Here is a 23,561-nt window from a genome sequence, read left to right as displayed (position 1 = left end):
GCGAAAGTTTGTGAATATTTCACGCAAAGACAACTGAACCGATTGCGATGAAATTTTGTATGTAGTTAGCTGAAGACCTAAAATAACACATATGTTACTTTTTATCCCGGAATTCCCGGGGGATCGGGATTCACAAGGTAGGGCTTTCCAACGGACGAAGTCGCGGGCGGCATCTAGTAAATAATAAACCGATTTTTAATTCCCACACTTAACTAATTGTCAATATCCCAGAGAGAAAAACTAAATCCCTATTTTACTTACTAACTTATAACTTGTTGCAGTCTACAGAGGAAAACTATTTATAAAATAAAATAATAGTAAATACAGCTGTATTGTTACGTTGTATTTACATAAATCATAATTTCAAAGGTCAATAAGTCCATATAAATATAGCAGTTATTCCCCCAAAGAAAACCTTTGACCTTTGTATATCGATATCGAAAAAAAAAACTGATAAATTATTTCTAAACTTTTAAAAAACAATTTTAAAGTAATTATAATCAATAAAAACATATTAATTCGTGCTGGAGTGCATCAAAATATCGTTATCTTATTATTAAACCGCAAACTATTTCATATTGCTATCATCTATTGGACGTAAAAGACGTATTTTAACTTCGTGTATTAATCTTCATTTGTGCGTTCGTGTATTAATATTTATTGAGTTCGTGTATTAATGTGATTCAAGATGAATTCTTTGGCTGTTTTATGTGTTTTCGCTTTATGTGCTGTAGTAACTGGACGTAAGTGTTTATTGTGATCATATTTTTGTCATTGACGTGTTATCTAGGGTGCATTGACCCTAGAGCAAAGATTTTAAAAGTACAATTCACGTTGAACGTTTTAAAATCCAATTAAGATGTGCCATTAATTGATAATGATGACGTAAATGGGGATATTCAAAAAAATGGCACATCGATAATTTAGGCATGTCCCTCGACTTGCTAAATTTTTTCTCGAAGTTGTATAATATGATTAATTTTTATTTTATTTTTAACGGAAAATGCATTTTATATTCTTCTTTTCTATGTTTCATTTATTTGAATAGAGTAAAAACTGAATTTTTTACACTAGATTTTATCACACCAGACCCCTCGATTTCGACCTGTCCCCAGTGCAATCTACAACTTAAAAATTAAATTTTGAAGTAAAATTTCCTCGAATACCTCAAAATATTTTTGTGAATTCGGTTAAAATTACCTTTTTCTTCATTCGAATGAAGTAGAAATGTAATAAAATGTTATATTTATTGAATAAAAAAATATTTATTGTTGTCCCCGAAATTCGATCTTTCCGGACATGTCGGGTTTGTTACCACGATTTCTTGCGGAAATCTCTTACTAAAACGTACTTCGTTTTATTTTTCTAATATTGCAACACATGTGAAAAGGATCGGCAATTTTTAAAACTAGAATTTCGGTGTTATTTGTCGCCAGTGGAAGTGAGTTGTGTGCGCAGCCGCAGTGAACCAAAATTTACTGTCAGGTTTGTAACTAATTCATTTGTAACTGTACCATACATGTTTTATATGGTTGCATTCATGTAAAAGAACTAGTTTTAATAAACAATTTGGTGCTGATAATTTAACCATAAAATAAATAGAATTACTAATTTATTTTTTTGAAAGTGCGACGGGCTAATTATGTTACTTCGGTTTTGTTACTATACGTAAGGTAACATATAGTCGGACCGAAAAAGTAACAAAACCGACGTCAAAAAGCTAGTCTTACATGCTGGTGTTTCGATATTGATATTTTACTTGTTAATTACAAAATACGTTAAAATTACATTAGAGATTAGAATTATTTGTATGTTTATAATTGTTTAATCATTATTTATTTGAGATATGTGTATATTTATAATTAATAAATTCTTTTTTTTATTTACAGCTAAACTATTCTGCAACTTCTGGAGCAATCTGTGATAAAAAAAATATATAAAATAAATAATTGTGATATAAAAACAATAAAAATATATTATGTTGAATAATTTGTAAGTGTTAAGAAGTAAATAATGCATGTATGTTTAATTCGTAGAAACATACAATTAGTTGTGCTTTAATATTATGCCATAGGATCATGTAAACTGAACCTTACGATTTTGTTACTTTCGGTTTTGTTACTGTCCCTCAAATATTTCTAAGATTTTTATCGATTTTACGAAAAACTCCTCAACCTATGAAAAAATATGGGCTCTGGTTCCAAAGTTATTGATATTTAACGTTTTTTTTACAAGTTTCTGATGGGATCTGGAGCATTTTATGGTAATAGCATAAAAAATAATTGTCGTTTTGGACCCCATGGTAACAAAACCGAGATAAAATTGATTGCATTTAATTATAATATCATCTTTTTCGCCATTGTAATTCGCCAATAATTAAAAGATATTTTTTCTATCCAGGAAAAAATATAAAATTTATGGAATTCGGTGTTGTTTCATTTATACTCAATTTTAAGTTTAGTATCAAAATGGACACTTCCTGCTTCCCTACCCCCAATTTTTAGCATTTTTCTCCTTTAATCTTAATGAGTATGAAAAAAAAACTTTGTTTTTATAAACTAGATACTATGATTATTTAAATTTAATCCAAAATAATATCCTAGAGTATCATTAAAATTTTGAATACGAAATTCAAGCAGTGTACCATTTTTTTGAATATCCCCAAATGTTGTTTCGTGTCAAAGACTTAATACATTACTAAGATAGAGTACAAATTGTATGCATTGTAGTGTTTTGAGTGCTTTAAAGTGTGAAAATAATGTGCCTAGATTTATAACAAGTGTCATGGAAAGAGAGGTATGAAATATTTATTTGATAGAGTCCCCATTCATCTTATTCAAATATCAATCGCAAAATTCTTATTATAACTTAGTAATGTTCTCTCTCGTTTAATATACAAGAAACATATTGAAACCCTTGATCGAACAAAGCAAGTGGCAGACTACGTGTTCAAAAAAAACACATTACAAAAGTTCAAGTTTTGATACCATATCATTAAAATATAGATACGTAAGATATTCAAGTTATAAGCAGAAGCAATCAAGAGAAACCTGTTATAAATATCAGTTTTTATAATTATAGAACGAGCATCACAAAACCCAAAAGGAAAAAACAATTATATTTCGAGTTTGTCAACAACAAAACAAGTATAATGTCACATAACTTTTGTCTAAGACTTCGTCCGCGTAAGGATTTCCCAGGGTAAAAATTCCTATGTGATAATTTAGGTTATAAACTATATGTGTATCAAATTTCATCACAATCCATTCCCTAGTTTTGGCGTGACTGACCCCTGATTTCTGAGGTCCATTTAGTGGTAGTTTATCCATTCAATAGCGTTAAAACTCATATAAAATAAACGCTATTGAATAGATAAACTACCGCTTAATGTATTCAGAAACCGGGCATGAGTAACAAACATCTTTCCACACATCCAAACTATCGCTTTTATAATATTTGTACTTATTAGTTTAAACAAAGTTAAGTACAATAAATGAAGTCGCTTCAAAACTGAAAACAATACAAGTCTTAAAATATGACAAATCAATGATAACATTTTCTCAGAATTTGACATCTGTCATTAATGTCAAAGGTTATCTTTACTTGTCAAAGATTACATTTCCTTGTTTGAAATGATTTACTTATCAGGTCACTGTTTTAATCAACCGGACGCTGGATTAAATAACTCCCACATTTGTTAAAATCTATACTAATATTATAATCTATACTAATATTATAAAGCTGAAGAGTTTGTTTGTTTGTTTGAACGCGCTAATCTCAGGAACTACTGGTCTGATTTGAAAAATTCTTTCAGTGTTACATAGCCCATTTACCGAGGAAGGCTATAGGCTATATATCATCACGCTACGAGCAATAGGAGCAGAGCAGCAGTGAAACATGTTACAAAAACGGGGAAAATTTTGACCCATTCTTTCTTTATGTGACGCAAGCGAAGTTGCGAGGGTCAGCTAGTTAGCTATTCATCTACAGTTTTAATCATCGTCACTCATCCGTTTCAAACTTTACAGTTTTGTAAATGCCATGTAGTGTTATGTACCTGAATATAGCAACGAGCCGATGCACAAAACGTGAAAATGAAATTAATATAGGCAAGAAATGCGTGAGACGAAGAGCCTTCTCTTGCTATGGTTTTTGTTTATATAGCGTGTACTAGAACTCTTAATCGTATTAAACTACTGTTTTACATACCAATGAATTAAACAACACATAATATTATAATTTCAGTATTAGTAAGCTTATCAGGTACATTAGTTTTTTATGCATTTGCCGTCACTTTATCTGTTGTATAGCTTATGAGTTATACAAGACCATAGGCGGTGAAACTGGACCTTAATCTTGGCATATCTCTACAGTTCAGAGTACATCGACATCAATCATCTAAACCGGTTGAACTAGCTGATACCAAGTTACATTGACCATACATTTACAAGTTCAAGTCTGCAACGAACTTGAAGAAGCGTAATAAACTTAACATTGTATGGCTATCCATGTGTATATTATGCACTAGCTGAGTCACGCAACTTCGCTTGCGTCACAAAAGAGAGAATGGGTCAAAATTTTCCCCGTTTTTGTAACATTTTTACTAGTACTCTGCTCCTATTGGTCGTAGCGTGATGATATACAGCCTATAGCCTTCCTCGATAAATGGACTATCTAATACTTAAAGATTTTTTCAAATCGGACCAGTAGTTCCTGAGATTAGCGCAAACAAACAAACCCTTAAGCTTCATAATATTAGTATAGATGACAAAATTGTCCACTAAACTCAACAGTAGCTCGATTCTCTACGACTATCGACTTTCGCCAACCCGGGTAGCTGTCGAGCAATTTTGTACGAAAATCTGATCAGCGCCTCTAACGGGCGTCGCGAGAACTATTTTGGCAGTACATTTTAAATGTCTAGCTTTCGATACTCGAAAGTACCGACTGTACAAATTCATGCAACAGTTTCACGAGGCTGCGTTGCAGTAACTTCTGCATACTACTACATACGAAAAAAAAACATTTAAAATTCAAAGTGATTTTGTTTGACCATCATTATTTTGATCTAGGATTAACAGTAGTTTGATTTGACCGTAGAAAATTCGGCGGGGAATTTAGCATTCCAGAGTAAACTTAACTCCAATTGGTCAACACAAAGAAATGAGGTAGACAATGATTCAATCTATTTTAGATCACAAGGTGTGTATTGTAGAAATTAATCTTATAAATATTTTACATAAATCAAAAAAAGATTTTATGTAACAATCAATTTGATTATATTGGATTAATTTATTATAGTAGTCATTATAAACATGCGAACTTCGTTGTTGTTTCATTGACTCTCTCGCTCACACTTACGCATTGCTACATTCCTTTTGATTATGTCGTAGTTCGCACTTTTACAATGGCCCGAGTATAGTAAATTTTAGCACAAACAAAATCAATCAAACATTACTCTTGTTTCCAGAACAGGGACCATGTGCCGCCGTGGGTGGTGTTCAAGGAGAATGCAAGTCAATATACACCTGCGCATCGTTACTAGCCGTTCTTAACAACCCAGCTAGGACGCAAGAAGATATTGATCTGTTGAGAAGATCGCAATGCGGTTTTATAGGGACTGCGCCTGCTGTGAGTATAAAGAGAATTCTCAATTCTGATACTTAATATTAATCTCTTAGTCAATTCGTCTACTGCAGCCAATTTCATTGAATCGGCCAAACGAGCAGGTCTTTATATTAATAGTGTATTTGCAGGTACACTCTCTATTTCTTCACTCTTTTAAGTGGGACGGATAACCGACCAGATGAGTATAAACATAGCTACTCGATGAGTGCAAATGGTGGACTTAACATGACATCAAGAATAGTAAAAAAAATCATGTATGTTTAAATGGCAAAGAAAAATGCATTAGTCTTGCCATGTTATCCGTCACCTTTGAATCAGATGATGACATTTATAAAGTTTATTTACATTATAGGTGTGCTGTCCTGTAGAAATACCACCACCTGCGACAACTACAACTTCAAAACCCCCTTGTTTAACTCCTGAAGGGAACCAAGGACAATGTATCAGTGTCTACTCGTGTCCAGATGTATTAAATTTGATGAAGCCACCAGTATCGGACCAAAAGATTCAATACGCGAGGAATTTAATGCAAGTATACAATAAAGACACAGATAGTACCAAAATTCAATGTGTAAGAAATTTCATAGAAGACACTTTATATACAATAAGCACAAACATTTCAAACCTTATTCCCTAGAAGGATTAAGCAGCGTATTGGATTGCACAATTTTTTTCTTTATCTTCGTTGAGTACTCAAAACAATCTAGTTAAGACTAGGTATTACTTACTTTAGTATTGCCATATTTTTAGCATTAGACAAACCTTCATTAAACTTTTGTCACGACAAATTAAGCATATATTCGCCATTATTTCCTTCAAGTATCACTTGTAAAGTTTTTTTTATGAAAATGTACTTTATCGTCAGATGTGCTGGTGCAGATACGTACAGTGTGTGTTGCGGTCCACTACCAACGTTTATTGAAGAATCAAAAGACCGTGTGAATCCAGAATCTAATCTACTGCCGGACCCCAAGACTGAAGCCTGTGGAGTCGACGCTAATGTTGGTGGCGATAGAATTATTGGTAAGTTTAATTTAATGAAAGATAAAACCAATACGAAAAAGCGATGTACATTTAGAGAAGTATTAAAATAGGAATAAATGTTACGCGATTAGCCTCCGGTTTCTGAGGCACATTTAGCGGTAGTTTATCTATTAAATGGCGTTTAAACTCATATAAAAACGCTGTTGAAAAGATAAAATACCGCTAAATGTACCTCAGGAAACCGGGAGTAAGAAAGAATTTATAATATGTTATTAATTAATTAACTTATATTATCAATTACTATGCCACAAATAGGTTAATTAAATGATATTATCAATTTGTATGTTATGAATAATTAATTATATTATGTTATTTATAAAATAATGTTTACATTACATGTAATTGTTATTAAGAAAAGTAGACAAACATCATACAAATGCAGAATTAAAAATAAATGGACATATTTTCTGAAGAAAATTTTGTTTGGGAGGAGACCCTTGTCCAGCAGTGGAACAGTAATAGGTTAAAAAAAGAAAAAAATTCTCCCTAATAAAAAGATCTTGACTTTTAGGAGGTGCACCGGCAGCAGTAGACCAATATCCATGGATGGCAATAATCGAATACGTCACACAAAGGACACCGCAGTTGCTTTGTGGTGGAGCTCTGATCAGCACTAGATATGTTCTCACTGCTGCCCATTGTGTTACTGGCGAAGTGTTGTCTGTAGGAACACCGTAAGTGTAATCTGCTACTACGTATTCTATACATCGAAAATAATCGAAATACTTCTTGTAATATGGGCCTTGGTAGATAGGCTTAAGTATTTACTTATTTTTTAATGTGGTCTATTTATAATGAAAGATGTTTGCTCAATCAAAACACGGCACGATGCGTTTTTACTGTGCAAACTGCGCTTCTCAAGCCTGTGTGACCATTAGGTACAGGAAAACATACAAAGATTTTTACCTCACTGATGTTTAAAAAACCATATAATAAATTAATAAGTAAATGAATATAATCATACAAATGCGTCGTCAATGGTCATCTCAGTTGTGAGCAACATAATTGTTTAACGCATTAAGTTGATTGTTATAGCTAAGGCAATATTTTATTCTCTTATATATCAAAAACCAAATGTCGGACACAACATTAAAATCCAAATATGATCTAAATGCGCTGAAACGTGATCACCAACACAATTAAATCAGGACCAAATCAAAGTAACGTAAATAATAAAATGCAAAACTATACTCGGGCCATTTCAAACGTGCAAAATAAGTTATGTCATTTTATTGAAGTCCCTCTCTCGCACTTACACATTGTCAAATTCATTTCATTCTTTTGATTATGACGTAGTTCGCACTTTTGTAACGGCCTGATAGTACTTCAATCATCAATAACTTTGAAGGCAATTCGTCCGTCTGGGAGAATACGACACTACTCACGAGGGTCCCGACTGTGCACCAGTAGACGGCGGTGGTGAAGACTGCACCGATGGAGCGATCAAAGTGCCGATTGAGAAGACAATACCTCACGAACTGTACGGCACTGGGCAGTTTATGAGAAGGAACGATATCGCTTTAATACGAATGGCCCAAAGCGCACCTTTTACAGGTAAACAGCGAATTTAGTTATCGATCTTAAGAATATTGTGTTTCTGTTTTTCTCACGTGGGACTTTCCGTATATAAGTGATGATTTGTATGCGTTTTACCGGTTGGTGTTTTATTATATTTTAGGAGCATCTTCTTTATTCACCAAGCACCAATAAATGGAACATTTTTATACAAAACTAATGTCTTCTTAACTATGTATTTATTATATGCCGCACTTGGCCAGTCCCCCCACCCCCCGTCTGGGAGGAGAACCTTGCCCAGCAGTGGGACACTAATGGGTTCAAAAAACCTATTTACTTATTGTTCTTTTAGATATCTATAACAAAAACTACATGAATTAAGCAAACAAATCATAAAATAAATATATTAAAAATTGCACTTTTATTTCTGCAGATTTCATCCGCCCCATATGTCTTCCGTCTGTAGACATGACTCTACGAACTACACCATTCAACATGTCTGTGGCTGGCTGGGGAGTCGTCAGCGTGGTACAAAACAGCAGTCCAATAAAACTACACGTTCAATTACCTTTTGTGACACAAGAGGTACTATTGCAATTTATTTTTTGGACTAGGATAAGGCCTTTGAGACCATATCCAATGATTTTACTTAATAATAAGACTTCATACAAGTTAATCTGTTGCGACATTTAATAACACATACTAACAAAAAAAAACTCAACTAATTCTATCCAAAACTCGATATAATAATCAGTACTTAAATTAACTTACTGCTTAAAATTATGGTGTCACACAGGGGCTTAATTTGGGTCCTTTTATAAAATGTACTTATAAATTTTTTATTAAATATTTCTTTGCAGAAATGTCAACGGGCATACGGATCCAGTGTAACATTATGGAAAGGTCAACTATGCGCGGGAGGTGAAAAAGACAAAGACACATGCAAAGGGGACTCTGGAGGACCTCTAATGTATCAAAATGGGAGGACTTACGAAGTCATTGGAGTCGTCAGTTTTGGCCCAATTCCTTGCGGCTCGGAGAACGTACCGGGAGTTTATACTAATGTTTACGAATACATCTCTTGGATTAGAAGTAATATCGTAGCCTAATTCTTATGTTTTTTTTTTTTCAGTATCATATTGATAATTCTGATACATTTTTGTTACAATAAAAATGTATTTTAACTTAACTGAATCATTTAACAGATATTTTTTATTTTCCCGTTTCCACTTGTTGAAGTATGAGTCACATACCATAGCGTAAGTACTTATCAAAACATGTTGATGACATAAAATACCTACAAATATTCGCTATAAAGATTGTATTAAAATAATGTATTTAACGAGCCGTTTTGCATTAACACAATAATCCAATTGATTTTAGGTAGAAAATAAACCAACGATTCGTGTATTTTTGTGAATTTTTGTATTTTTCGTATCAATAAAGATACTAACAATATACTTATATATAAATTTGCGTGTTCTTTATTTATAAAATACCTGACCGTAATCAATTGACGATTTAAGATATTTTAGTGGGTATATCCCCAGCATTAAAAGGTATATTGGTTTTATACGAAGGTTTATTTCAAGTTTTTATTATTAAGCATTTACCAGAGTGTGTATATTCGTACTAAGTGGAGTTTTTAGTCTACCTCTATGGAAAAAGCTATAAATTCATGGTACCGCCGTGACAAACGGCCTTTTTTGAAGAGATCGCCAATATGATGTGTAATTTTTATGATTCTCGATATATCTAGTAGGTGACATTCTGACACCTATTTCACAAATATGAAAAGTAGTCTACCTATTTATACAAATATTTTCCCTATAGAGCTGCTCTGCATCATAAAAATATTTGACACTCCGTCAATGACATTGGAGGTGCAGCCGGTTTTACTTTATATCCAAAAACATAGCAAACAATATTGTCCCCTATTTTTGAAAAAAATAAGGGTGATAGTAGCAAGTCTAGCCTGAGAGGTATTTTTGTAAAATGTGTTAGTGATAGTTTACTATTAAAGAGGAGAGGCCTCAATTTCTGATCAGAATTCAATCGGTACTGATTCAGTAAAGAGGTGTCGCGTGTGCTTTGGTGTTCTGTGTTTTTGGGCAAAATGTTTAATTTAAATCATTTAAAATTAGCAACAACATTGATTTTGTTAAATTGTGTGATACAAAAACGTAAGTTTTACTTTAAATTTCTTTCTAGTGTAAGTTAAATTAATTATCTATTTGGGGCCAGTTTCACACTTTATAAATAAGTGTCGAATTACATGTATGAAAAACCTGTTCAAAACCCATCAAATAAGCTACCGTGATAACGTTGATACCGAGTCTTAACATTTATACACATAAACAACATCTAATTATTTAATTAAGCACTATATTGTTACAAAAAAACCTAACCTAAAATTTGATTGAAAGGAGCAAATCCACTGAATCACTACGAGCTGGTTAGAAATTAAACATTAAAATTACACTTCACTCAGATCTACAGAAAAAGATATCTGTCTGCGTCATAAAAATCCAAGCAATAGTAACTGATTCAATGTGCAATAAACAAAAAGTAAATAATGGTATAATGTGCCCGGTAAATCGCAAAAGGCTCGCCCTCTATTAAATGTGACTAACAATGATATTGGCAAAACGTGTATGTGTTTTAAACACCTCTGCTACACCTCTGGATAAAGGCGTGATCGTAATCTTCAGCTGCATCTACCCTAGGATAGTCGAGCACAAATTCCTTCTAAAAAACACGCTCGTTTGAGTCTCTTTGTCCACACTACATAAATTTGTGCTCGGCTTGGCTCCTCTAGCGTAGACGCAGCTCAATAATGTAAAATATATGGCAGATAATTTTGGCGTATCCAGTTCACCGAGCTATGGGGCAACGAAGGCGAAGTGTGCATCTACTCTGTCAGTGCTTCCACCAGACCCTAGCAGTGGTTGCTGTGGTATTGGCAGCAGTGTGGGCAACAAGATCTATGGTAAGTCATTACAATAGGACAGGAGTTTCCAACCTTTTCTTAGTCCGTGACCACTTTTATATTATTCTTGTTAGCAAGGACCACTATGTAAGTATATTAAAAATAAAGTTTAATAATTATCCTAAAAATTATAAATTTTAAAATCATACCACTGGTTGGGAGCCACTGCAATAGAATGATAATGTCGCCTCTGTGACGCACTGGTTAAGGTGGTTTGATTCCCACACGCAGCAAAATTAAATATTTGTGCGATCCACAAATAGTAATTTTGAGTCTGGTTCCCAGACCCCGTGACACGAGACAACTTGTAATTTTTGAGATCACTTAAAGTCTCAAAAATCATTGTTTTCATTAAAACAACCGATAGCCACTATATATTTGCCTTTATAAGCAGGAAAAGGCTCAAATTACTAAGGTAAAGGTAAAAACCCCTGCCTAAATTGGTTTGATTCATATAAACGTCTGGCACAATGCTTGTCTGATTGAATGACAAAGATGTGAGAATTTATTCGCTAAACCTGGAATATTATATTTTAATCAAAAAATATACAACAGCCAGCCAAAATATTTATGTATATTAAAAATTATCCAACAAACTTTTAAACTTATATATTACTAGCTGACCCGGCAAACGTTGTTTTGCCATTTAAATTAAAATACAAAAATAGTGTCGCTAAGATGTACGAAAATTAGACGTTGGCAGATTCTCACACCGATTCTCATGAAATGGTGTGAGCATATTGTACTCAATATGCTCAGAAAATTTTATGAGAATCGGTCAAGCCGTTTCGGAGGAGTACTATTAGCTAAGATTGTGACATGGAAAATTTATATACAAGATTTAAGATTTATTTTAGATTATAAATTAATGTATGTGTGAATCTAGGTGGTGAAGATACGGCAATAGACGACTATCCGTGGTTAGCACTTGTTGAGTACGAGAAAGATGGAAAAACGAAGACTCCCTGTGGTGCATTCCTCATCAGCGGCCAGTATGTCGTGACTGCAGCCCATTGCGTGGTTGGTGAGGTGGTTGAAAAGTATGGTAAAATGTTAGTATTTATAGTATTATTATTTTATGACTAGCTGCCCGCGCAATTTCGCTTGCGACACATAAGAGAGAATGGATCATAATTTTCCCCGTTTTTGTAACATTGTTTACTGGTAATCTGCTCCTATTGGTCGTAGCGTGATGATATATAGCCTATAGCCTTCCTCGATAAATGGGCTATCTAAAATTGAAATAATTTTTCAAATAGGACCAGTTCCTGAGATTAGCGCGTTCAAACAAACAAAGTCTTCAGCTTTATAATATTAGTATAGATAAACATAAGCTTGAGAGTTGGAAGCAGTAAGTTAATATTCATGTCTATTGTAGGAAAAGTATACGATTCGGAGAATACGACACCAGCCACGAGGGACCAGATTGCAAGGAAGTTGAAGGCGGCGGTAAAGACTGCACCGACGGTATCACTAGCATTCCAGTAGAGAAGTTTATAGTGCACTCGGAATACGATGTCAATTCAAGACAGAGACAGAACGATATTGCTTTGATTCGGCTGGCAAATATGGCACCCTACACAAGTACGTAAAATAATAAATTATACAACATTTTTGCTTAACGTCGGGTAAACTAATAAGGTAGTCTAAACTTTAATTTTTAGTCGCATTTAAGACCCGTTGTATTATAATATTAAATATTTTTGCTATCGCGGCCACTCTGACTGACACAGTGGTTAAGGTCACCACGTACCATTGCGTCGAGAGGTGGTGGGTTCGTGTCCCATACAGAACAATAATTATTTGTGCGATCCACAAATGATTGTTTCGGGTCTGGTTGTGCTTTGTGTCCGTTGTTTGTATATTTGTAAAAGTTACTGCGAATAACAAGAGCAAATATTCTTAGTGCGCGACTTGTATTTAAAAAATATAAAAATAAACAAAATACGTAGAGGCTTTGGTCAACTCATCCCGCTTGATCTCATCCCGCGGGATGAGTTGTCCTAGTACAATTTTTGAATCGGACAACTCATCCCGCTGATATATTTTACGATTTGTACAGACTTGAAAAAAAGTGGTTCACGCGCATTAGGGCTAATTCTCAGTGTGGCAACCGACTCGCTATTACTCAATATGGCCACTGCCCCTTTTGGCTACTTCTGAATAGAGCTACTTCTTAAAATTCGGAATTGATTACGGAAGTAAGTACTACTACTAAGTCTAGTCAACAAGTTTAAAAAAAAGATGTTTTATTTCTTAATAAGTGTCCCAACATATATAATAGTCCCCGCGACACAAGAGCAATTCTTAGAGCGGGAGTTGTCCTTTCGAATCCCACCCGGGACATCTTTGTGTGATGAGCACGAGTATTTGTTCTGAGCCTGGATGTCAATGTATCTATTTAATTATGTATTTAGATATACATATATAAGTATGTTCATCAGTCATTTGGTTACCATAGTACAAGCTCTGCTTAGAATGGAATCAAATGACAGTGTGTGAGTTCAATGATATTTATTTATTTATTTAAAAATAAAAAAAATAAAATATATCGATAAATAAGTGAGTAATAATATTCATTTAACATTTTTGAATAAACAGCTTATAACACAAAAATAATATTTATTTAACCTCATCTCCTACTGTAATAAACTTAAGACCACATTTATAGCAACACTTTTGTTCACGAATGTACAAATATTTCAAATAATACAGTAGATTTTTACCTTTTCTTTAAAGCGGGATGAGTTGACTAAAGAAAAATAATAAAAATATTAATGTGGACAACTTATCCCGCGGGATAAGTTTTAAGTGGGATGAAATGACCAAAGCCTCAACACATAATAATACATAAGTATACAGCTTTGATGTAAATTTTAAATAGAGGTTACTGAAGACAAACTTGGGAATAGTATGACTCGAGAAATAATAATATTTTAAGCTACATATAATTTGTGTATTTCAGATTTCATTCGTCCTATATGTCTTCCGAAAACGGATATGACTTACAGAACAGACCCATTCGAGTTGATAGCAGCTGGCTGGGGTGCTCTTAACAGCACACATAGAACTAGTCCTATAAAGCAACATGTAGTCTTACCTTTTGTACAACAAGAAGTAAGTTAAGACCTTTAATTCTTTAGTAATAAATGGATCCTATAAAAAAGGCTCCGCTGTCTGCCTGACTGCCTCCAGGCTGTATCTCATAAACTGTGATATTTAGAAAGCTGAAATTTTCACAAGTGATGAATTTCCGTTGGAGCTATAATAACAGATATAATAAAAATCAAAAAAGAATATTAAGGGGGGTCTTCATACAATAAACGTGTTTTTTTTAACCTATCAGTTGCAAATAATTGACCGAAATAGTTCTGATTTTAAATACATAATAAACTTTTATTTTCAGAAATGCCTTCAACCCTACAAATTATTTAAAGTGAATTTACAAAGGGGGCAAATTTGTATTGGAGGTGAAGCTGGCAAGGACTCTTGCAAGGGCGACTCCGGAGGGCCTTTAATGTACCAAAACAAAAATATATACGAAGCTATTGGCGTCATCAGCTTTGGTGCGAATCCTTGTGGTTTAGAGAACTTTCCCGGAGTTGGTGTTAACGTTTTTGAATATATTCCCTGGATTACGAGCAATATTACTCCTTAACTTAATTTTTTTTAGCGTAAGATCTGTTCTTCCTTGTTTTTTCCTTAGATAGGATAGAATTCAGGTGATACTTATACATTATTTCAAATATTTTTATGAATTTTCAAATAATTGCTTGAATTAAATTCTCATAATTATATTGTGTATTTAGGATTGTAATAATATGATTGTGTTTCAATGCATTTATTATTATTTAAACTGTATTAAATATTTTTACACTTATCCTGGATATTTTTCTTGAGGCCATTTTGTCTAAATTTCAGCACTACAATAACGAAAATATCAATGATTACACATCAAACGACCAATCGTCGATTGACTACGATTAACTAACTCATTCGAGAAATTAAAAATAAACAGAAGGTATCATTATAACTAATTCTAATAACGAACTCAAAAATTAATTAAAGGAAAAGACAAAATGAGTCAATACATTTAGTAAACAGTATTATAGAAAAACATTACATAATAACATTTTTTTGTTACTGTACGTCCTAATGAATGAGCTACCTAGAAAGTACTTTTATAGGTACCAAACTACTAACTAGGAGATGAGTCCATCAAAAAATAATAAGAAATAACTATAGACTCCTGTTTACCAATATGCATATAATAATGCATTGCGGAAACTTGTAGTATAAGTACTGCATAACGAGTAACAAATAAACTATTTATATAAATTGATAAGGTTACAGGAACACATTTTCCTGCATACTATTTATTATCTATTATAGCAAAGGACTTTGACATAAATATAGAAAAATCAACTATGGGATATTCCAAGTTGCATGTGAAATCACCCGCTATACTCGTCTATTAAAAACTTCAGTTCATAAACATTAACAAAACAACAAGATTAGACTTTATCGACATAAAAATAAGGTTGATAATAGTTTGAACTTTTCTAAGTTCTATGGGTAAGCATGTGAGGATAATATGTTTCATATTAAAGAAGGTGATTATAGCATCTTTTGTTCATAATTCAACCGGCAGCCGTCCGGTGAACAAGTGTCTAGTTTAAAGTGTTTTTTGTGATATTATTAAAGATGTATAGAATATTATTCCCTGTTCTTATCACGTTCTTCTGTGTGGTCAATGGACGTAAGTAAATTTTTGTGTTAATTAGAGGTCAAGGATACATTATATTTTTAATTAGCATTAGAATTGTTGTCTACAAAGAAAACGATATCTTTTTTATAAATCAAAGTTTTGGTTACAAATTATTATTTTATTTGATCACGAGGTCAGCTTTTGAGGCAAAAAGTTCTTGCGTAGATTTTTTTTGGTGTCCAATACTTACTTGTATTTATCAAATAACAAAATATATGATAGTACGATCAAGTTTCCCAATAAAAAGTCAAAACTACTTTCTTTGTCTAGTTTAAGTAAAGAAAGCTGTAACAATATAGACATACAATAAATAAGAAACTAATGGCATGACTTAAGTGACGTCTAGATTGGGAAAAACTCCAATAATTTTTCCCCATATCCGTTTAACAAGAATCATTCTATCTTACAAAAATTTTAACCGTTTCAGTTTTGCTTTTGAATCCTCCCCTAGTGTTTTAACAAGAGTCTGTATATTTCTATTCGCCTTGGTTCATATTTTTTATAACTGGTCTCACTACTGAATATGTGGGCATCCAGACACCTCTGTGTAACTAAATTTCATCACATTCTGTCCATCTTTCCACCCATCATCCAAAAGACAGAAGTAAAATCGCGACTTGTGTACTTAAAGTACTAAACTTGCCTTCGTTTGCAGAACAAGAAGCATGCACAGCAGCAAGTGGTGGTAGAGGAGTATGCAAGGTAGTGCACGAGTGCCAACCTTTATTAGCAATAATAAACAAACGAGACAAGTCGCCTGAAGACATAAGTCTGCTGAAACGATCGCATTGTGGCTTCTTCGGAAATACACCTACTGTGAGTATTGCACTATTTTTCAAATTGATATTTCTACTAGAGGCCGCCCGCGACTTCGTCCGCGTGGAGACCCTTCCCGTGTAAATCCCGATCCCTCGGGAACTCCGGGAGAAAAAGTATCCAATGTGTTATTCTGGGTGTTCAGCTACCTACATACAAAATTTCATTTCAATCGGTTCAGTAGTATTTCCGTGGAATAGTAACAAATATCCATACATACATATTATTATGTACATTCTCACAAACTTTCGCATTTATAATATTAGTAGGAGAAGTAGGATTGACACATTAGTTAGAAAGTCGTTTAAGAAAGTAAGGAACATTTACATGGACTGTATATTGCTTAAAAAACATAAGGTCAGATTTTTGTCATTTGTCATGCGGCCAGAAGTCAGTGATTAACACAAAAAATACATTCTTACTGAGAAAGATTTAGGTATCCAATCAATTACAATTTTGTTTATATTAGGTAAAAATGTATAATATTTTTGCTTGACTGCCCAAACGTGTATTTTGTTAATTGATAAATAAACCAAATCAAATGTGTTTGGGTACAAAATACTAGTCGATATCTACTGGGATTCGCATGTACTCAATATACCGGTTTCCTGACCTTCAAGACCAGTTGCACCTGTTTTAGGTCCAGAAAACGATACCGCAGTGTGTATTTTAATCAGCTATTAAATGTTGTACTTCATGTAGCCGAGTGGTATAAATTGACACCTCCCACGCAAGTGGTCGCGACACTGAGTTCATTAGAAATATTAATCACTCCTCCCGTACTTACGTAATACACTTATCCCGTGAACGTGCAACAAAAAGTCCCCAACCCGAAATTGGCGTGGTGGTCTCAAGGCCCAACCCCTCCCTTTTTGGAAGAAGACCCTTACGTAGCAAAGAGCCATTCACTAGATTAAAAAAAACTTTATATTGTTAAAAGGAGTCAAGAAATTTCAATTTATGGTAATTCTTTCAGGTATGCTGCCCAGAGCAAACCGACCAGCCAAAACCCGACACATCTTCATGCTACACTCCTCAAGGGAAACCAGGGAAGTGTGTCGGTTTATACTCCTGCCCGGACATAGTTGGTTTGCTGCAGCAACCCGTCGCGAATGATAAAATGCAATACGTTCAGAGATCCAAGTAAGTTTTACATAGTCTTACCTGTCAAAAGATATTTAATTTTAGTCTAATGCTGTCACTGGTGAAGATTATTGTAAAGATATAATATATGAGTCTATCAGAAATTTTGTGATGCAAATTTTAATGCATCACAAAATGTAGTCACTTTTCAATAATTTTCGTCGTCATTTTATTAGTACTTAATAACAAAGATATGTGAAATCAATGTTTCATGGAAAGTTGAACAAAACATACAATTGAGTAATAAATGTACCATGAAAACTTCGAACAATGATACGAAGCAAACAATCTGTGGTACTCCAAAAAGTTGATAAGTTCAAAAATATTCTAGAAGTATTCATACAATAACAAAATAAGGAAATAAAGACGAATATATTTTTTATTCCTAAAAAAGTAAAATGATAAACGCCAAGAATTAGGTATCACCAAATAACTTGCTGTCACATAAACGTGTATTTTATATGAGGAAAAAACTGCAATATCTCAATAACCAGATATGGGAAGGTCAAGGATTTTCCCAATTTAACTGGTATTTATTTACCCAACCCGCACTTGGCGTGCGTGGTGTACTTAAGGCTTATTTCCTCCCTCATTCTGGGAGGATTCTGTTGGACTTTAACCTTTCGTATGCTTAGTAGCAGATCTGATCCACGTACGCTAATTGCTAGGGAGCAGATCTGAACGAATCCCGGCGAATAAAAATCTCTGCGGCGTAATATTTCCCGCGCGTAGACATTCAATGGGGGGGACATCGTTGCGCATACGAAAGGTTAAGAGGCTATTATTTAACTGATATTTATTTTTCAGATGCGACGGTCCAGAACAATACAGTGTATGTTGTGGCCCAGTACCATCTTTCCCGTTAAAGAGAGGCAATTGTGCCGATTCTCTGTCAGCGTTCCCTCCAGAAAGTTCAACTGGATGCTGCGGCATTGACAGCAGAAACGGCAATAAGCTTTACGGTAAGTTGGTAGTTAAATGCACAGTAAAAAATATTTAAATAAGTATATATAACTCAAAGGTGACTGACTGACATAGTGATCTATCAACGCCAAACCACTGGACAGATCGGGCTGAAATTTGGCATTCAGGTGTTATGACGTGACATCCGCTAAGAAAAGATTTTGAATCAATTTTACATCCAAGGGGATAAAATAGGGAAGGAAAGTTTGTATGAAAATTATGTCTTAAACAGACAAGCTATGCGGGTATAAGCTAGTTTAATATATGACCTCAGCAATTGTGAGTCATAAGTACCTATAATTATGCAAAGCGCCATTTATGCAGATTCTTATTAATATCTCCTATCTGGCTTAACAGTCTCATACTCTGCTATATTTCGAGTAATTTACCTATTCAATAATGTGATATTCCCATGACAGCTTAAACACATTACTTCCCCGTTTATTATAAATACACTTATTATAATGGAGTTTAATGGAGCTTATTAAAATAAAATCTATACTAATATTATAAAGCTGAAGAGTTTGTTTGTTTGTTTATTTGTTTGTTTGTTTGAACGCGCTAATCTCGGGAACTACTGGTCCGATTTGAAAAATTATTTCATTGTTAGACAGCCTATTTATTGAGAAAGGCTATAGGCTATATAACATCACGCTACGGTCATAAGGAGCGGAGTAGCAACGAAAAATGTTACAAAAACGGGGAACATTTTGACTCATTCTCTTAGGTGACGCAAGCGAAGTTGCGCGGGTCAGCTAGTAATGATATAAAAATTACGCTTAATATTTCAAGCAAATGATTGCAAACATGTTTAATAACCAGTTATGGCTAATCTACATATATTATGTATATAAATAATAATATAATAATATACAAATAACGGAAACGCATAACATTTGAACAAATGCCTACGTCATAACATGTTACATTTCAGCCCGACCCGCACAGTGGTTTGGGCTGTGCGTTGCTAGATCACTATGTCAGTCAGTCACTTTCGAGTTATATAACTATCGAGATGATCTGGAACACGTCATTTATTCCTTTTTGTGCTAGTAAATATCAATAATATGTACTTATATTAATTGTACGTCATTAGGTGCGGAATTGACTGAAATCGACGAGTATCCGTGGACGGCTCTCATCGAGTACGTACAACGTGGAAGTGTGAAGTTACTGTGCGGTGGATCCCTCATCAGCGCCAAATATATCCTGACCGCTGGACATTGTGTTATTGGAGAAGTTCTCATATATGGCATACCGTGAGTATTGTTGTCAATTCAAAGTGATTCACCTTTTATGTGAAAAAAACGCACACTAGTTTCGTAGAAAACATTGCCAAGTATTTTGTGCTAGCATATATTCACTTGAAAATGTCGATATAAACAATATTGTTGTTAAATATTAAAGCTTAAAAGACTAATATTCATTAATCAAACTTTTTTTGGGTTTTTTAGACATAGAAGCAGGGCAATGACTTCTCTTTTTTTTATTCATCTATCACTATCTAAAACTATCTGAGGTTAATCTTTTTAAAAATAATAATAAGGCCCTGTTTTATCTTCTGTATAAGTATTGGTTAGCTCCTTAGGAGGGACTGTTATCACTTTAACTATCAGATATATTATTCGACACTTATCTATAAGACGTGAAGCACTCCCTTATTCTTTTGCGGATGACTAAATTGTAACTGTTTATAGGAGAACCGTCCGTCTGGGAGAATACGACGCTACCCACGAAGGTCCCGACTGCACGCCCGTCGCAGGCGGCGGTCAAGACTGCAATGAAGGAGTTACTAGAATACCTATTGATAAGACTATCCCTCACCCAGAGTACAACCCAGCGTCTACACAGAAAAGAAATGACATCGCTTTGATCAGGATGAGACAATCAGCACCTTTCACTGGTGAGTATGATTTTATAATAGTTAAAAACATTATTTTTACACTGGCTCATGACAATCGTAACGCCCTTTTTTAAACCCAAAATTAATCGTAAGAGAGAGTGAGAGAAAGAACTCTCACTTCATTATCATTTTTAATTTCTTTAACTGCAATAAAATAACTTCATCCTGAAAAAATAGTAACTTATGCAGCAAAAAATCAATGAATAACGAAATGAAGCCTGCTGAATTTCTCATTACAACCAAGCATTTAAAATAATTACATTTTCTTATTTCAGATTTCATCCGTCCAATATGTCTCCCAACTATAGACGTGACTCGCAACAATTTCCCCTTCAACCTAACTGCGGCCGGTTGGGGAGCGATCAGTGACAGAATCAGAAGCAGCGCTGTGAAGTTGCATCTCCATCAACCTTTTATTCCGCTTGATGTGAGTTAGCTTTTAGAAATCGATAAGACTTTTGACACTTTTGACTATGAGTATTTTCTTAATATTGACATAAAGATTTCTAAGAGAGTTGTATTAATAATAGACGTGGTATTCAATAGTATATCCAATTTAATTAAAAATAAAACAAAGCACACGTTAATGAAGCTATGACTTGAAATCATTGTTCTAACAAGGGACTTCTATATCCCCTGGCTAAATTTGTCTTATCTAAAAAAACCTACAAATGCAATTTCTTTTTACTTGTTTTTCCGATAGATTGTTATATCAATAAAAATTATACTTTTGTTTGTTTTTCCTATAGCAATGCCAAAAAGCCTACACAGCTCTGAACGCAAGGGACGCCGTGACATTATGGAAAGGACAGCTGTGCGCCGGAGGTCAGAAAGGCAAAGACACATGCAAGGGAGATTCAGGAGGACCTCTCATGTATGAAAACGGCAGATTTTATGAAATAGCTGGCGTCATCAGCTTCGGCCCGAAACAATGTGGAACGGAAGACGTGCCTGGAATAGGAACAAATGTCTATGAATATGTTTCTTGGATTACAAGCACTATTGTCCCTTAGTTTTATATACTTGATGAAATTGTAAATATAATTTATGCAACATGCAATAAATTAAACAAAATTATGATCTTTCGAAATCTGCTGCGAGCTGTTCTTCATACCAGCAGATGGTTTTTAGACATAAAATATCATTTTAAATAAATTTTACATATCAACTATGTCGAGATTTTTTGGTAATTATTGTTTTCACTGAAATCACATTCAGCGATCAATTTAATTTTATTTTGTAGCCAACGTCTTGCCATTGAAAGATTATAGCAATACTCAATTACTCACGAATACAATACAAGTTTCTTTGATCTGATGAATTTGTAAATTTACTAAAAATCAAGTCATTAGTATATAAAATAATGTCATGATTAGAATTAGTAATAAATATGTATTTAAGAATAAGCTATATAAAATAAATTATAAAATTTTAAGCTACAACTTTGTTTGTTTTCAAATAAAAACCTGTTAACCAATTGATTGAAATAATTCATACATTCCTTTACAAAACAATAACTGCTTATAAGCTTTAGCATTATTTCGTAAAGATGATTTTTTACCACACTTTATTGAGAAAATCATAACTAATAATGGATAAAGCGATCAGGAAAGTTAAGATAACTTTGATTTTGTTCATCTTTTAAATACAATTTTTTACACTGGGTGTGGTCTGTTAGATAGGTGTCAGTTATAAGTTGAGCCGACAGACAGCAGGTAAACAAACTTGATCATTATAAATCTCGTGTAGATACGAAATCAGAATCACGTTAGGTCAGAAATTTAGGTTCATAACATTAAGGTTTTTTGAATATAACAAGGTTTTTTGTTTTGTAAAATGAGAAAACAACATAAAACAAATTGCTAACGATTGCAGGGTATGCCAGAACATCACCGAATGAAAGACTCGAATAGCAGATTATAAAAATCTACATTAATAGATTCAATTCCAATGTTTATACAAAAAAATATTTAAATAATACGTAGGGAATTCCCAAAAACAAGTTTAGTTTGTTGACCTCCAGACAAATTGGCTATCGTCAATAAATAATGTAGTAGCTAATGTACCTGATAAGCTAACCAATGCTTATTCAGAGGTGGTAAAACCCGCCATAGTTTTATTAAATACAAGTCTACATACATACATACATACACACACACACACACACATACATACCTGCATACATACCTACATACATAATTTCACGCCTTTTTCCCATAAGGGTAGACAGAGACCAAAGAACGCCACTTGGTACGATCCTTACAAACTTCCAATGCCTCACTCTCAGTAAGGAAAGGCCGTCTTCTATTGAGTTTTGCATCCAGACATAACAAACAATAAGACATTTTACCAGAGGTTAAACAATATCTCAAAGATCAATAAATCACTATGATTTACGGCTTTTTTGAAGGAGTGTTAAAACATATTTTCCTTAGCAACATAATATTAGGTATATTTTTTTTGTATTTACAAAAGACATTTATTTCATCTAATACATAGGTATCCTAGCGAACTAACAGATAGAACAAAAATTTTTTTTATAATTCTATATATTATTATATACACACAGAGTTCATTTCTGACTCAAAACTTTTCTAACCTAGGTATATAATTCCACTGTAGTGCAAAGTTCTCACCCTAATTCCTCCATCTATCTCGATTCCCGTAATTTCCTTCCAGATAAGTGTTTCAACGTTTTCCTAGCTTACATTCATTGTGTGGCGACACATGCTCATCAATCTGGTTACATCCAAATAATTCATCAACCATCAATCAACATAGCTTTCATTCAA

The 23,561-nt window shown here is 33.7% G+C and overlaps 4 protein-coding genes across 9 annotated transcripts in view; 3 read left to right on the top strand and 1 right to left on the bottom strand.

Moving 5' to 3' along the window:
- mim (missing-in-metastasis) overlaps positions 1-23,561 on the bottom strand; it is a 206,923-nt gene that overhangs the window by 47,271 nt on the left and 136,091 nt on the right. The window lies entirely within an intron of this gene.
- LOC142983211 (phenoloxidase-activating enzyme-like) lies at positions 84-9,659 on the top strand. 2 transcript variants are annotated; one of them, XM_076130104.1, is made up of 8 exons: positions 84-137; positions 5,471-5,631; positions 5,981-6,156; positions 6,494-6,651; positions 7,184-7,346; positions 8,021-8,226; positions 8,621-8,772; positions 9,048-9,659. In XM_076130104.1, exons 1-8 carry the CDS (start codon positions 92-94, stop codon positions 9,294-9,296), a joined length of 1,311 nt encoding a protein of 436 aa, XP_075986219.1. In that variant the 5' UTR covers positions 84-91; the 3' UTR covers positions 9,297-9,659. The 2 variants fall into 2 exon arrangements, with proteins under 2 accessions (XP_075986219.1, XP_075986218.1); XM_076130103.1 differs by lacking the exon at positions 84-137 and adding an exon at positions 592-743.
- Positions 10,261-15,007, top strand: LOC142983160 (phenoloxidase-activating enzyme-like). The gene is made up of 6 exons (XM_076130029.1): positions 10,261-10,370; positions 11,042-11,176; positions 12,063-12,228; positions 12,555-12,760; positions 14,142-14,293; positions 14,583-15,007. The coding sequence occupies exons 1-6, from the start codon at positions 10,304-10,306 to the stop codon at positions 14,832-14,834; spliced, it is 978 nt and encodes a 325-aa protein (XP_075986144.1). The 5' UTR covers positions 10,261-10,303; the 3' UTR covers positions 14,835-15,007.
- LOC142983020 (phenoloxidase-activating enzyme-like) lies at positions 15,792-22,200 on the top strand. Its single transcript, XM_076129786.1, has 8 exons — positions 15,792-15,935; positions 16,600-16,760; positions 17,737-17,903; positions 18,711-18,865; positions 19,963-20,125; positions 20,564-20,769; positions 21,045-21,196; positions 21,519-22,200. Exons 1-8 carry the CDS (start codon positions 15,881-15,883, stop codon positions 21,780-21,782), a joined length of 1,323 nt encoding a protein of 440 aa, XP_075985901.1. The 5' UTR covers positions 15,792-15,880; the 3' UTR covers positions 21,783-22,200.

This window comes from Anticarsia gemmatalis, chromosome 23 (genome assembly GCF_050436995.1).
Source record: "Anticarsia gemmatalis isolate Benzon Research Colony breed Stoneville strain chromosome 23, ilAntGemm2 primary, whole genome shotgun sequence".
Taxonomy (NCBI): Eukaryota; Metazoa; Arthropoda; class Insecta; order Lepidoptera; family Erebidae; genus Anticarsia; species Anticarsia gemmatalis.
The sequence above is the reverse complement of the archived record's forward strand: the minus strand, read 5'-3'. Positions and strand labels throughout refer to the sequence as shown.